At 33.3% G+C, this 13,450-nt stretch overlaps 1 protein-coding gene across 1 annotated transcript in view; it reads right to left on the reverse strand.

The window, feature by feature from the left end:
• LOC142979143 (long-chain-fatty-acid--CoA ligase 1) overlaps positions 1–13,450 on the reverse strand; it is a 53,815-nt gene extending 40,365 nt beyond the window's left edge. The window contains exons 1-2 of the mRNA XM_076123915.1: positions 13,176–13,450; positions 10,218–10,266 (exon numbers count right to left, since the gene is read on the reverse strand). Of these exons, the coding sequence (XP_075980030.1) occupies positions 10,218–10,230 (13 nt within the window). The 5' untranslated portion in view covers positions 10,231–10,266; positions 13,176–13,450. The remainder of the gene's footprint in view (positions 1–10,217; positions 10,267–13,175) is intronic.

Below are 13,450 nucleotides of genomic sequence, written 5' to 3' on the forward strand. Positions count from 1 at the left end.
CTTTGTTTGCTTGTTACGTAACAGTCAACTGACAACGGAAGCTGAAACAGTAGGCAGTTAAATATAAAAAATACCCTCGGCTATGAGTGTCATAAATAATTTAATTTTGTTATAAAGACACTAGAGTTGACATTTTTTATTTGCTGTTTGCTCCAAGCCCTTGTAAACAGCAAACCTTTTTTAAGAGCGAGCGCAAAATATAATGTAGACTCAATTTACGTCATGCTACTAAATGACAGTCTATTTAAATAACTCTCGGGTGTAAAACGTAATGAAACTATTTTCTCGTCACACTGGACTTTTACGTAGGTCGTAGACGTCCTCGACATAAAACAATAAATTATCGGAGGTGGCACTTTTCATAACGTTTCCTGAATAGCGTCATAGTCTGAGCAACATTGAAGCTTTCAACGACAGTGTTGGGACATTGTAACGACATTCTAAGCACATAACCGCATCATAACTACGAGAAGCATAATAGGCTGCTTCAAATTTATAGTTGCTTAGAAATATTCTGAAGTGGACTCGACTTTTCTTGTAACTTGTGGTTACTTACTTTGTAATAAATGGTGCGATATAACATCCCATGTTCAAAGAAGAAGGTTTACAATCGTAGTCTTTTTATTGCAGAATGGTAGCTATAGTTCTATGCGATAAATAAATTGTGCGATCGTCGCACTGCAGTTTGTACGCAAATACTCAATGCAGAATACTTGTATTCTTCCCGTAAATCTGTATTTAGTGGTGAAACATCGAGTTAAGTGACCAATTTGTATTCTTGAATGAATGTATTCGTTAGAAAAAACAATAACAGAAACACCGCAAAGTACCGATTGTTCAGAAAATATTGTTTTAATATTACATTTTGTAGTTTAAGAAAGATCTGAGCATTGGTCATTGCAAGCAGGATACAATAAGCTATAGTAACAATATGGAAACACAACTATGTATTTATATCATAGGGCCGAAGTCATAAAATGCCTGTATTAGTTTTCTATTTTGTAAATGTTTTTAGCTTTGACGGCAGTAAAAAAAACGTGCCAAATACACAAGCGAATATGTTCTGGGTTCACTTGGGGTCAACAATTTAAAAAATAATAATAACATTTACCGGTGCAGAGCACAAAACACACCTGTCTATTAAATAAAGCAGGAATGTTCAATATTTTATATCTTTTACATAATGTTGTCTTATTTAACAGGTTATATTAGGCAATTAAAATTGATTTAGAATCAAATTCCGTAATATACCGTTTTAATAAAATTTCGTAAGCTTATTCTATAAAAAATAGTTTGGGTAAAATCAATACATAATTTTGGAATAGGTAAAAAATAACGATATTTTTTTGTATCTACATAACTGAGGAGATTGAAATTCGACAAATTATTCATGTAACTGAGATAAATCCGACTTATTTTTACGTATAAGTCCTTCCTAACTAACTTAAGGATCATTTACAATTAATTATTAATTAGTATTCTATCCAACAAGCAATGAAAGCGTGCTTAACTTAAAGCGACTAAGCTAAATAAAACGCTTAAATAACAAAATAATGCGTACGAAGTTTCTCTTGACGTCTCGAAGTTTATTGCCTGTCTCTGTCGGCGTCGAGACTTTACACTAGGTGGTTAATTGGCTTGAAAGAGATGAGATAAGGCAATAATTTCACCGGCAAAGCGAACTTCGTAGATCGTAAACAGTTTTATTGCAACACAACCGTATTCAGAATCCGAAACGAAATGTACCTTTGATGCATAAAAGACTGTCTATAATCTATCTCGTTTTTCACATTTCTAAGAACAGTTAGAACGCTATGTCTGTCTTTGGTTGATTTACGACAGTAGAGTACAAGATAATGTATCTTCGACCTATTTTGTAGTAGTATGTACCTTTCTGGAGCCGCCCTGTATGCGTCTGCGCAGACTGGTTACATTAATCTCCCGCTTTGCGGTTACTGTGTCGAGTAACGGTACAACGGCAGATGGAGCCAGGCGCGCCTACACCGAAACATAGAGCATCACGCTTTACAGACGCGATTCATCTCTCGAGCAATTACTCTAGAACTTTACTGCCGAACAAAAATATTGCTGCATGGTGAATCAAAACGAATAGCCGTCTTCAACAAAATTGACCCAAAAGCGGTTCTGATAGTCTGTGAAAACTATTGAGTATAGATTTAATACTATTTCATAACGTTTATATCAGAAAGACAGACGCTTCAATAACCGTATTTCACAAAAACAATATTTGCACATTTCATGAGCGTACAATGAGTCAAATTTGTGTCAAACGAAACGTGCTTTCAATTAACATGGTAATGTGCAAATTGAAAGTACTTTTTGATCTGGGGGATTTTTGACAATGGAGAATGTTACTAGGTATGCCAAATCGCTTTAAATTTTGACACAGTATAGCCTGTATGTATACATATAAACTAGTTTTTGTTTCAGTCAAAAATACCGAATAGTTTTGATTTTATAAGCATTCAAAGTTTCGAAAAATATCGAGTCCCGCTAGCAGCCTCGTGAGCGGCTGTGACGTCATACTACATTGCCGCGCCGCGCGGGCCGCGTCCCGCTTAGTATTTTGGTAGTCTTAGTATAGCTTGCGTAGTATTTTGTTGTGTTTTCGTCCGCTTATGTATAAAATAACTTATAATAATAGTAAATACTATTCGATCAATAAAATGGTTAAAAGATTTGAAAAAGGGCAATCGGATAAACTACCTAAAATAAATGGAATAATGGTTGCGAATTATTTTGTGAGGTTTTGTTGCCTCCAAAATCCTACTTAATATTATAAATGTAAAAGTTTGTGAGAATATACATATGTATGTATGTCATCGTATGTACGTAGGTATGTACGTATGTTTGTATGTATGTACATATGTATGTATGTATGTACGTATGTGTGTACGTATGTACGTATGTATGTATGTACGTATGTTTGTATATGTATATACGTATGTATGTATGTAAGTATGTACGGATGTTTGTCACTCTTTCACGCAAATTTGACTGAACCGATTACGATGAAATTTGATATATGTATAGGTAGCTGAAGACCCAGAATAACACATAGACTACTTTTTATCCCGGAGTTCCGAAGGATTGGGATTTACGCGGGAAGGGTTTCCATGCGGACGAAGTCGCGGGCCGCTTCTAGTATATTATACATATGAGTACCTAATATGTTAGATATTTACGATCACTGCATATTATAATGAAACAATTTTTAACCGAAATAATCGCGTACTTATTGATTTTACATTTTTCCTGCCACAGTAAAATCAATAAACTCGCGATCAATCCGGTTAGAAAATGTTTCATTATAAGATGAAGTTATTTATTATTCCTTATGTACTTACCTACATAAAATTAAATTACATTTAGGCACAACATATGATTTCCTAGTATTTGAATTGGACATTTTTAAAAGTATTTAGGAATAATTTCAACGCATTGAGCGCGCGAACGTAAGCGGACTGTGTGAGCCAGACTGAGCAAGTGTAGAGTGACGTCACACCGTCACCGAGAGCTAGCGTCGTGCGGTTATAACTTGTTTTACTTATAAATCGAAAACTAATTGACGTATCGAAGTAATTCTTTCACCAGTATTTTTTATTTTTAAACGAGAATATGGAGTGCCAAAAATCAAAATTAGGTAACATTCTCCATTCCAACAAAGACTTAGATTAACGCTTCTCAAGTAACATTTTGATAATAATAGAACTTTAACTTATCATCTTTTTACCTAACATAATGGACACAGAAGTATACTGACAGAAAGGTACGGAAAACGACAAATATTGACTGCGAAATAGACGCAAAGAAGATTTAACTTCAAAGTGTCATCAATCATAAATAAAAATATCCCTAGCTTTGTGCCAAATTGCCCATCTGTGTAGTGAAGACATTAAAACACTCTGTGTATGCACATTCGATGCCAAAGTATTGAACTTGCGCGGGTTGTATTGTGTCATGAGCAGTTATGTGATGCCTGTGACCCACTTCAATGTTGATAGCACAAAAAACATTATTGACCATTGTTCACACTGTCAGTTTATATGCGTGTACATTTATTATAGTCGAGACTTATATTTTATTGTCTAAGAGCTTTTCTTTTTATAGCTATAGCGTAATACAGGCAGCTTTAAAAGGTATAATGGATGTAACTGTGGGGTATCATCGAATCGATATATTATAGTGTTTTATTATTCATATTAGGTAGTTAAGCATCGTGTCAAAGTAGTGTGATGTGTTGGTAGGATAAGAATCATGACCGGTAATAAATTGTGGAAAAGAACATTGATTTTAATCATACAACAGTCACGGATGTATTATATTATTTACCTCTAAAAAATACTTAATCATTTAGAAAATCATGAATAATAGTAGATAGCAAAATATGCTAGACAATTTTAGGATGAAATGACTCAAACAGTACTGTATTCTCATCCAATTCTATAGGATGACGAGTATTTTTTCATCACGCTACAAAAACGATCAACTATAAAATTACAATGTCCGACGTCACATATCCAAACAGTTACAATGTATAAGAGACTCAATTTGAGAACAAAAAAATGATCACGAATCAAATGCATAACCTAGATTTGGTAGCAATAAAAAAAATCTATACAGTTATCTATCGAATCATATTATCTGTGAGGCAGGACCGGAGTGCCGGGGTCGACGACCGCTGCAACTCATGTTTTTAGTTTGACGCTTTGGCTTTTAGAATTAGAAATACTACAAGAAGCAGAAAACATTCTGATAATCGAAACGAGATTTAACAGGTTTTCTTTACATATCTAATTCTAATGTATGAACTTCCAGAGTCGTAGTAAACGGCCTCACAAAACATGACCAATTATGCGAAGTTTAAATCGCGAGCTCTCGTGTGGAAGTAATTTATCATTCTCTGACAAAATACTGGATGATTTATTAGATGAGAAAGTGGCACATTGTTTAATATGAGATATAAATTCGCGCATTATGTTTTTCCTAAGTTAAATAATGAGCCTATTAGATTGACAGATTGATAAATAAGTATTGCGTTAGTACAATGGGTTGGACAGCTCACAAGTCGCAGATTGAATCATACACAATTGCGCAAGGATTATGATGCCGTTATGAATGAATGGACGGCATAAAGTCAGGTTAAATGAAGCTTAATTATGTTTAGAGTCGCTTTAATGTTTAAAAAATTGGAGTGTTCTCATAAAGCTTTATGATTACAGTAATTATCACCTGTTCCGTCCGTTATACGTCAATTTGTGGTATTAACGATGATGTAGATGGTGTCGGTTGCAGAGTGCAGCGGGTCCGGTTGGCGTGACACAGAAACCCGGTGCACGGGTCGCGGTGACCGACAACCGCGCTCTCACTATAATTGCACTGAGGGCAATGACCGCCAATCTTCCTCGGCGATCGCGAAAACAAACACTGGACCCCGAATTACACGGACATACGTTTTGTTTCTGGTGGAAACGAGTTGTATTATTTTTATTATTTCCCTCTATTTTGATGCGAATGAAGCAATTTGTGTGTAATAAGCCGTGTTATTGTCGTACTCTACAAATTAATGTTAGCGGGAAAGTTGACTTGTTTGATCACAGCGAAGATTTGTTATAAAAAGATTTCATTCTGTATTTATCGATAGGTAAGGCAAAATCAGCTAAAACCGCAAAAAATAAACCATAACAGGTTTTCGCTAACTCATACTGTAGTTGCATTATGTAACTCCCATCAAATAAGTCACCTAAACTACCGTGTTAATTATGCACATTCAAGTAAAACTAAACTGAGCGAAGTATAAAAGTTTTGATAGCAGTCTTTTGGCGTTTCACGGAACTCCAGTCTCTACCGTTAACAAGAAACTCATTTGGAACGATCAATAGTTATTAAGTACTATCGATCTTTGTGCTACCAAACCAATCAACTGGCATTAGCCACACAAATCGTGCCTCCATACATATCTACCTGACACGAACATAGTTAGGCAGGTAGTGTTTCCCCTTTCTCTAACAATCAGGCCCCCACCTACCACACCTAAAGCTTTAACTAAGAGGGGAGGGGCAATAAACCACAAAATGGACAAAATCATGACTCAACGTAGCGTTTTATGCGAACGCAATTATTATATACGTAAACGTACCCTTCTGGCTTATGATTCTAAAAATAGCGATATTAAATACCCTAGCTTTAATCACAGTTAAAACAAACATGTCAAACACCTTTTAAAAAAAGCTGGCATGTGTTATTATCTACTATGAATACTCAAAGAAAAATTTGTAAGTACCTACTTATTGTTTACAGTCTAGAACATTCGGTCCCACTACTCTCTAAGTACAATAATTTGTAAAAGGATTGAGGCTGAAGTAAATATCAGTAAATACATTCTTATGTGCAGTAATTTGCACAAATAACGGGTGATTCAGGGAAAACCTAATAGCTTCGAACGTACAGTTGAAAAAGCAAAACAACATAGTTGATAAAAAAAGGTTTTTATTCCACGATTCGATTTGTCGGTTGACTCGACTCGTGACGTTCGAATGAACAGCTAGTAATATCCCAGAAAGGATGCAAAGGTGTATTATAGTTCATAAACAATGGACGATGAAGCCACTGTCTCCCAATAAGAAGAGGAAGAAACTAAATGTAAATGTATTTTATCGAAAATCTTTCTGTTTTGGAAAACATAACGGTTGTATTTTCAGTCGATCCTAAATAGAATATTAACTGGTTACTTTTAGCTGTTTTATTTTTAACGATGAACGAAAATTTGGAAAGGGGACGCATAACGTCACAATATTTTCTTTGGGAGCAAAACAAGCACTATTTTGAGATGTCTAAATCGAGTTTAAATCGATAGGCTCCACATGTCTCTACGAACGAATAAAAATAAACCTCAACTTGACGTTTTAAGGGTGCTTGAAGTTGATGTAGGTTGATAGTTATGTATAATGATGTTCGTAAACATGTCTAGTAATAAGAGCCGGGTGTTATTGCAAATAAAATTATGAATATTAGTAATTTCCTGTGAAAACATAACATCATAACACCTATTTCTGCGTCTCAGGATATTATTGTCAGCAAAACGACAGAAATTGCTATTTAAATATAATATTTCCATTTTTGCAATGTTCGCAATTTCACGCATCATAAATAGTGACCATGGAACAATTATTTTAATGGTAGAGTCGGCAGTACGAACGGTATAAAGCTCGTAGCACACATCAACTTGCAACTGACATTGTATCACAACTTGGAGGCATTATTTTTATCTTTGTGTGACTAAATTGTGTTTGTGACTTATTTGTATGACCTAAAAATTAAAGATTCAGAAATTTTCGATAAAGATAAAGAAATTTGAGTGACCATCACTGCTACAGTGCACATTAATGGCCATCATCTCACTAAGCCGGCCACTTATCGACGACTATACATTAACAAGCACCAGTGATATGCGAATTGCAAGTTAATTGCTTGAGGCTGCTTATTGACTTCTCTAACGTTCCTACATTATGCAGACGTATCGTTGATTTCGACGGTACAAAACGACGATGCGACGTTTCGTTTCCAAGTAAATATGTGTGCTTCAAGCATAAAGTATTGATGCTTTGTCAGTGACGTTTATCATCGATCTGCTACTGTCTGTATTTATCGTTCTGCGTTTACAACCCGAGGTCATAGTTATAGCATCTATCATTTATGTCTTCGGCCGATTCAGTATTAATCAATTTTTCTATCAGAAAAAGCAATCTTGAGAACAAAGTATGATTTAATGAAAACTTATTTATAGAAACAATGGGTTTACACATTTCTAACTTGAAGTAAAAAGTGATTTATACAACTTTAAATAAGTAGAATAACCAATTAAAGCAACATCTAAACGAAGAATTATTTTACACGTTTGTGGAAAAATATGATTTAGTGAGAAAAACTTTAAGATAAAAATCAATACATCAAATACTTGTCATAAATATTCTGTAATATACAACACAATTTGTCGGCATTATATTGAGTAGATAACTATAAATGGACTAGTGATGTATTATCTTTGTTCCCGTTGTCTATTTGAACAACTCAGCGGGCACACCACAGTTGATAGCCGACACTGATAACGATAATAAGGGTAAGTAATGTTAAATGGTTTCCCATGTTGCAATAATTTGTGCCAAATGAGGAAATATCCTATACATTGCGAAATTATGAGGATATTTGATTGTTTATCAATCAAAATTATGTTTATTATTATGTGGTTATGTAATATGAATAATAACATGTAAACTAACGTTCTCAAATTTAAATCAAAATGTCCTGGCCTCTTTTCACTTAACGATTACAGAAGTAATTTTACAAAAAAACCTTTAACATTTTTACACATAAACCTTCCTATTGAATCATTCTATCTATTAAAGAAATTGCATAATTATTCGTTACGTAGTTTTAAAGATCTAAGCATACAGACATAGGGACAGACGCTTATAGCGACTTTGTTTTATACTACGTAGTGGAGTAAGTATTAAGAAATTTCAAACAAGGCGATGATTAACATGAAAATATCTAACAAAACAGATGTAAGTAAAAATAAGTTCTATAAATTACTGTCATACTGTCCATTATTTATTATCAGCAATATCTAAGTTACTTTTGAAATATCATATAAACACTTGATATGTTAAAAATGAAAATATTATTATTCCTTAAAAGGATTTACGATATAAATAAATAAGGATAACTAGAAATAAACATCCTCAAGATTATTTTAGTAGTTTGTACATTATTCTTATATAAAAGAGGAAAATAATCTAAGAATTTTTTTATTAGTTAATAGTCATTTCAGTCTTTTAACTGTATCTGAATGATTTATTCAAATTATTTACTGTTGAACAATATAAGCTTACTAAAGAAATGAGTATTTTGTAAACCGATAGTAATCCAGTTAGGACCATAATAAATTAACTATTACAAATGCGAAACTATAGCTCTGTCTATTTTTCTTCATGCCTAAACCATTGAATAGATAGATTGAAATGTGGTTCAAAGATAGTTTGAGATTTGATATCTGAGAACGAGCATAGGATAGTTTTTCTATCAGGCATACTACAGGAACGGGAACTATGCGAGTAATAAGCTAAAATGTAACTTTAGCCAACGCGGGCGAAGACGCGGACAAGAGTTAAACGCGTTTCCCGCTTTTGAAGTACACAAGGCTCGTTAATAGTATGTAATTTCAAAACTAATAATGCACTGAATAGGTAAGTAGGCAAAGTCCGCAGTATTTTTCAGATCAATGAAATAGAATCACCGGAAAGGCCTTGAACAAAGGCTGCCAGTATGGATTTTTCGTCTCTTGACACGTTAATGCAAGCTCTAGCACGCCCCTAGATTTTTTTTATTTGTTCATACAATTTGAAGTTCAAGACTAGAATCACTATGCCGGATGATTTATTGGTGGTTAATACCGATGAACCTCATGACAGTAAAAAAGAAAAACAAATAAATCTGACCCTGACAATTACTGTCTCGAAACTGAAACGGTTAGGAATTAAGAAATAAAATTGAAGAAACTCAGGCACATTCCTTTTTAATATTCTAATCCAAATTAAATTATTTGCTAGTTATAACATAAAAACGAGAAACATAACATGTATAACATGTTAAAGACATTGTTATGAAATGACGAAGTTAACTCTGTCTCTTTCTTTAACCATCATTAGACAGAGAAGATAGACTGATTAAAAGTTGTTATGTTTGAAATAACAAGTGCACCTGTGCTTCACATGTCATAACAATAATAGTATACTATTACGCTGTTATCTTTGAGGTTACTTTTTAATTATAGTCATTTTATCCAATTTCAGTTTAATAAGGGGCACAACCTTAATTGGACTAATTTCGGCTAAAAGCCGGCCAAAGGCCTAGCTTTATTCTCTGCAAAATATTCCCTTTGACAAATATATCGTTTTGTTGTTCCATATACGGCTGCTAAGAATTAGCTTTAGCCAATTTCACCCGAAAGAAAGTGTTCAATCTAACGGAGAAGTTCTACACTGATGAAATAATTTATAAGTTTTAAATTGATACATTGCTCTTACTATCAAAAACGCAATTTGAGTACTAGAAAAAGTTATCTAGCAGTGGAATAATAGATCATTTAGAAAATGAATCTAGTGTGTGTTTTACAATAATAAGAAAAATCAACTCACGCTTGCTGGTCATCTTGCTGGATCGGATTCAACTTATTCACTTCGAAACCTTGAAACAAAACAGAATTATTTATTTACTATATCAATAACACAAATAAGGAAGCGGGAGAACAAAACTATGCATATTGAACATGTACGTACTGTCCGAATAACTTAGTTATAGTGCGATATGACGATACGTAACTAGTTCAAATAATATTAAAATATCAGTGGATTGTATCTGTCATTGTTTATAATTGTGGTAGTTGTGCCTATTCTATATCGCTTATATATTATTTTGTAACAAATAAGATAAGTTTGTCCTGAAACAAGTATTCATAACAAGGTATTTCGACATTTTTTTTACTTATTTCTGTCCCACTGGTGGGCAAAGGTCTCTTCTCTTGAACGAGGGAGGGGTTAGGCCACCACGGTGGCGAAATACGGGTTTGGGGTTTTGCATGTCCTCAAGAAATGTATCAAACAAATTTTAGGCAAGGTTTCATCCCTATGTTTTTGACTTTCGACTTTTAAATAAAATAACTTTCATATAATATTTTACTAAGTCCAGTGTATCCTAAACTAAGATTGAAAATGTTAATGAAAGGGTTTTATTTTGGGATTCAGGTTTTATGACTATCATAAACGCTGATCCTATGTTTTGGTTCCATATAATTATGATGATGCACCCTTGCATATTTCGGCAACAGAAAGCTAATTTAAGGACTCTGCGGCATCGCTCGTATTATTAACAATAGTTTGCAGAATAATTGTGTTGTATTTCTTTCGATATGTTTTAAAAGTATATCCAACTGATTATAGGTATTTTTGATGACTGCTTTTTATTTACAATTTTATCAAAAACCAGTTCATTGCATTAATTACTTGTTTTTTTTTAGAAACAATAGAGACAATCAAAATTGTTCCCCTAATAAAGTTATATGACAATGGTAAACTTTTAAAATCAAACTGTACTGTAAGTGGGCTTTTTACCTCTATTTAGTATCTATTTCGGTCAAAATCCGACATTCGTTGCGTAAAAATGTTATCACTGATACCGATCGATGTGTTCCAGTGTGTCATTTTTATTACGTAATGTTTGACTCCATTAAAATCGCATTACTGCTATTAAAATAAACATTTGTACCTGATCCTGCACTAAATAAAATGGTGCATATCGGCCAGTTATCAAACAGGAATCAAAAATATATTAAATGAAAATAGCTGTTGCAAATAAAAGATAAAATTTGTTAAATAAATTAATTAACGGCATGCCAAGTCCCCAAATCGCACATGGCCGCGCTCGTTAAAAAACCCTCTGAGATTTTGATTTTACTATGTGCACCATTTCCGCGCTATATAGTATGTATATGTAAGAGAAATTGTGGATGCGGCAAATTAAGTTTCTAAGGTCATGGGAAGTGACGTTTTTCAGTATTGACCTCTGCGTTATTTAAACACTCTGTTGACTTAAAAGTCTTGATAGATAGATATTATAAGGTAAAACTACATGTGGGAAGAACATCGGTTTGGTATCAAAAAAATACCAGTACCAGTATCTTTAGCTAAACAGTTTCTACGCGGCCATTTACCGCATTCATAATTTTAGGTAAAGTACTTCGCGGTAAACAAACCATATGAATCGATTAAATAGATTTAAACCCCAGATTGAAGTGAAAATAGCCGACGTTCGTTACTGGCTATTGAACTTTAGGTTAGCATCTGCCCAATTATGCGGTTGTAACCAGAAATCTGGAGGAAAAAAGACTAAAACGCCGTCTTAAAAATAAATAACTTTGGATTCTTATTAGATTTGGGTTCATGAGTATATTTGATCAAAATCAAATCATTTATTCATTTAAGGTAAATCTTAACACTTATAGTCGTTACAATTATTGAATCTTCCATTATCTCGGAAAGGGCGTAGAGCCTCAATCAAAAAAGTCATATACTTACGATATGAAAGCGGATCATGAGGTCTATACACGAAAAGATTGAAAAATCAGATGTTATTCTACTTAGACGTGGTTACGCACATGATTCAAGGTTTCCAATGATTAGTCTATAGGCTTAATAAATAGTTCATCAAATACAGCTGATTGAACAATAATTAAAATAATGTGCTTTACTAAGGCTTTTGTGATAAAAGAAAATAATTTGATTTTATCTTAAATCAAAGGAATTTAAATCAAACTGTTAACCGCTGCAGTTGTACAGCAGTGAGGTTATTAAATCTAAAAATGGTGCAAAGGAATGACTTTGATTTATTAAGAACTTTTGAGTTAGACTATGATTACATAATATTATTTACTTATTTTCTTACCTAATACGTGGAGGCACCTCTATCAGTATAATTACACACGAAATATTCCACATAAAATAATGCAAAATAAAATTTACTGACGAAAAACGCAAAACGTTTTTTTTCAACTAATAAAATATTGATTTTTATAGTCTCTGATTTATCTTCTTAATTTTGACATTAGATTGATATGTTAGTTATCCACTGAAAATTATTAAGTATGAATCCTTCTTGGTTTTCCATTCGAAATACTTTTTTCGTTGAAACGAGCTCTACGCATGTTTTCTTTCGTACCACAGGTAACGTAACAGAATTGAAATTGCGTTCCCAAAATTCTTTGTATACAACGTGGTTACGTGTTATTCTGTGTATTTATAGATACTTATTCAGAACAAATGTATCCAGCAAAGTATATCGAAATACACTGTTTAACTGTAATTACGACTGCAGTATAAAAACATTGATAGGGAACTTATCGATCGGAGCGATTTGATTAGATCTTGCAGAGTAACTAGCACATGTTTAATATAAAAATAACGGTATATGATAATAAACAATAGAAACAAGGCCACCACAGTTAGCTCAAGATAACACAGGTACTGAGAACACGGGTTATTATTATCACACTAAGCTCTTCTTACTACACAAAAATGAGAAAAATATATCAAAATACTCACTGCAAAATAGTCTTCCAGGGTTTCCAGGGTTTATCTTATATCACACAATTTCATTCCTTATAATTATCACTACGAAGAAATAATCGCTTTACTGCAATCGAATTAAATTAAAACATTCAAATTTAAATCACTAATTGTAATTTGTTACCTAATTACGTATCTTACAAATGGTTAACTAGTAATTTATTTACAACATTTTAATTATAATTTACAATAATGTACAATATTGATACACTATTTTTATACACGCCGCATTTCCAGTGATGTGAATCGTG

The sequence above is a fragment of the Anticarsia gemmatalis genome, chromosome 16, assembly GCF_050436995.1.
Source record: "Anticarsia gemmatalis isolate Benzon Research Colony breed Stoneville strain chromosome 16, ilAntGemm2 primary, whole genome shotgun sequence".
Lineage (NCBI taxonomy): Eukaryota > Metazoa > Arthropoda > Insecta > Lepidoptera > Erebidae > Anticarsia > Anticarsia gemmatalis.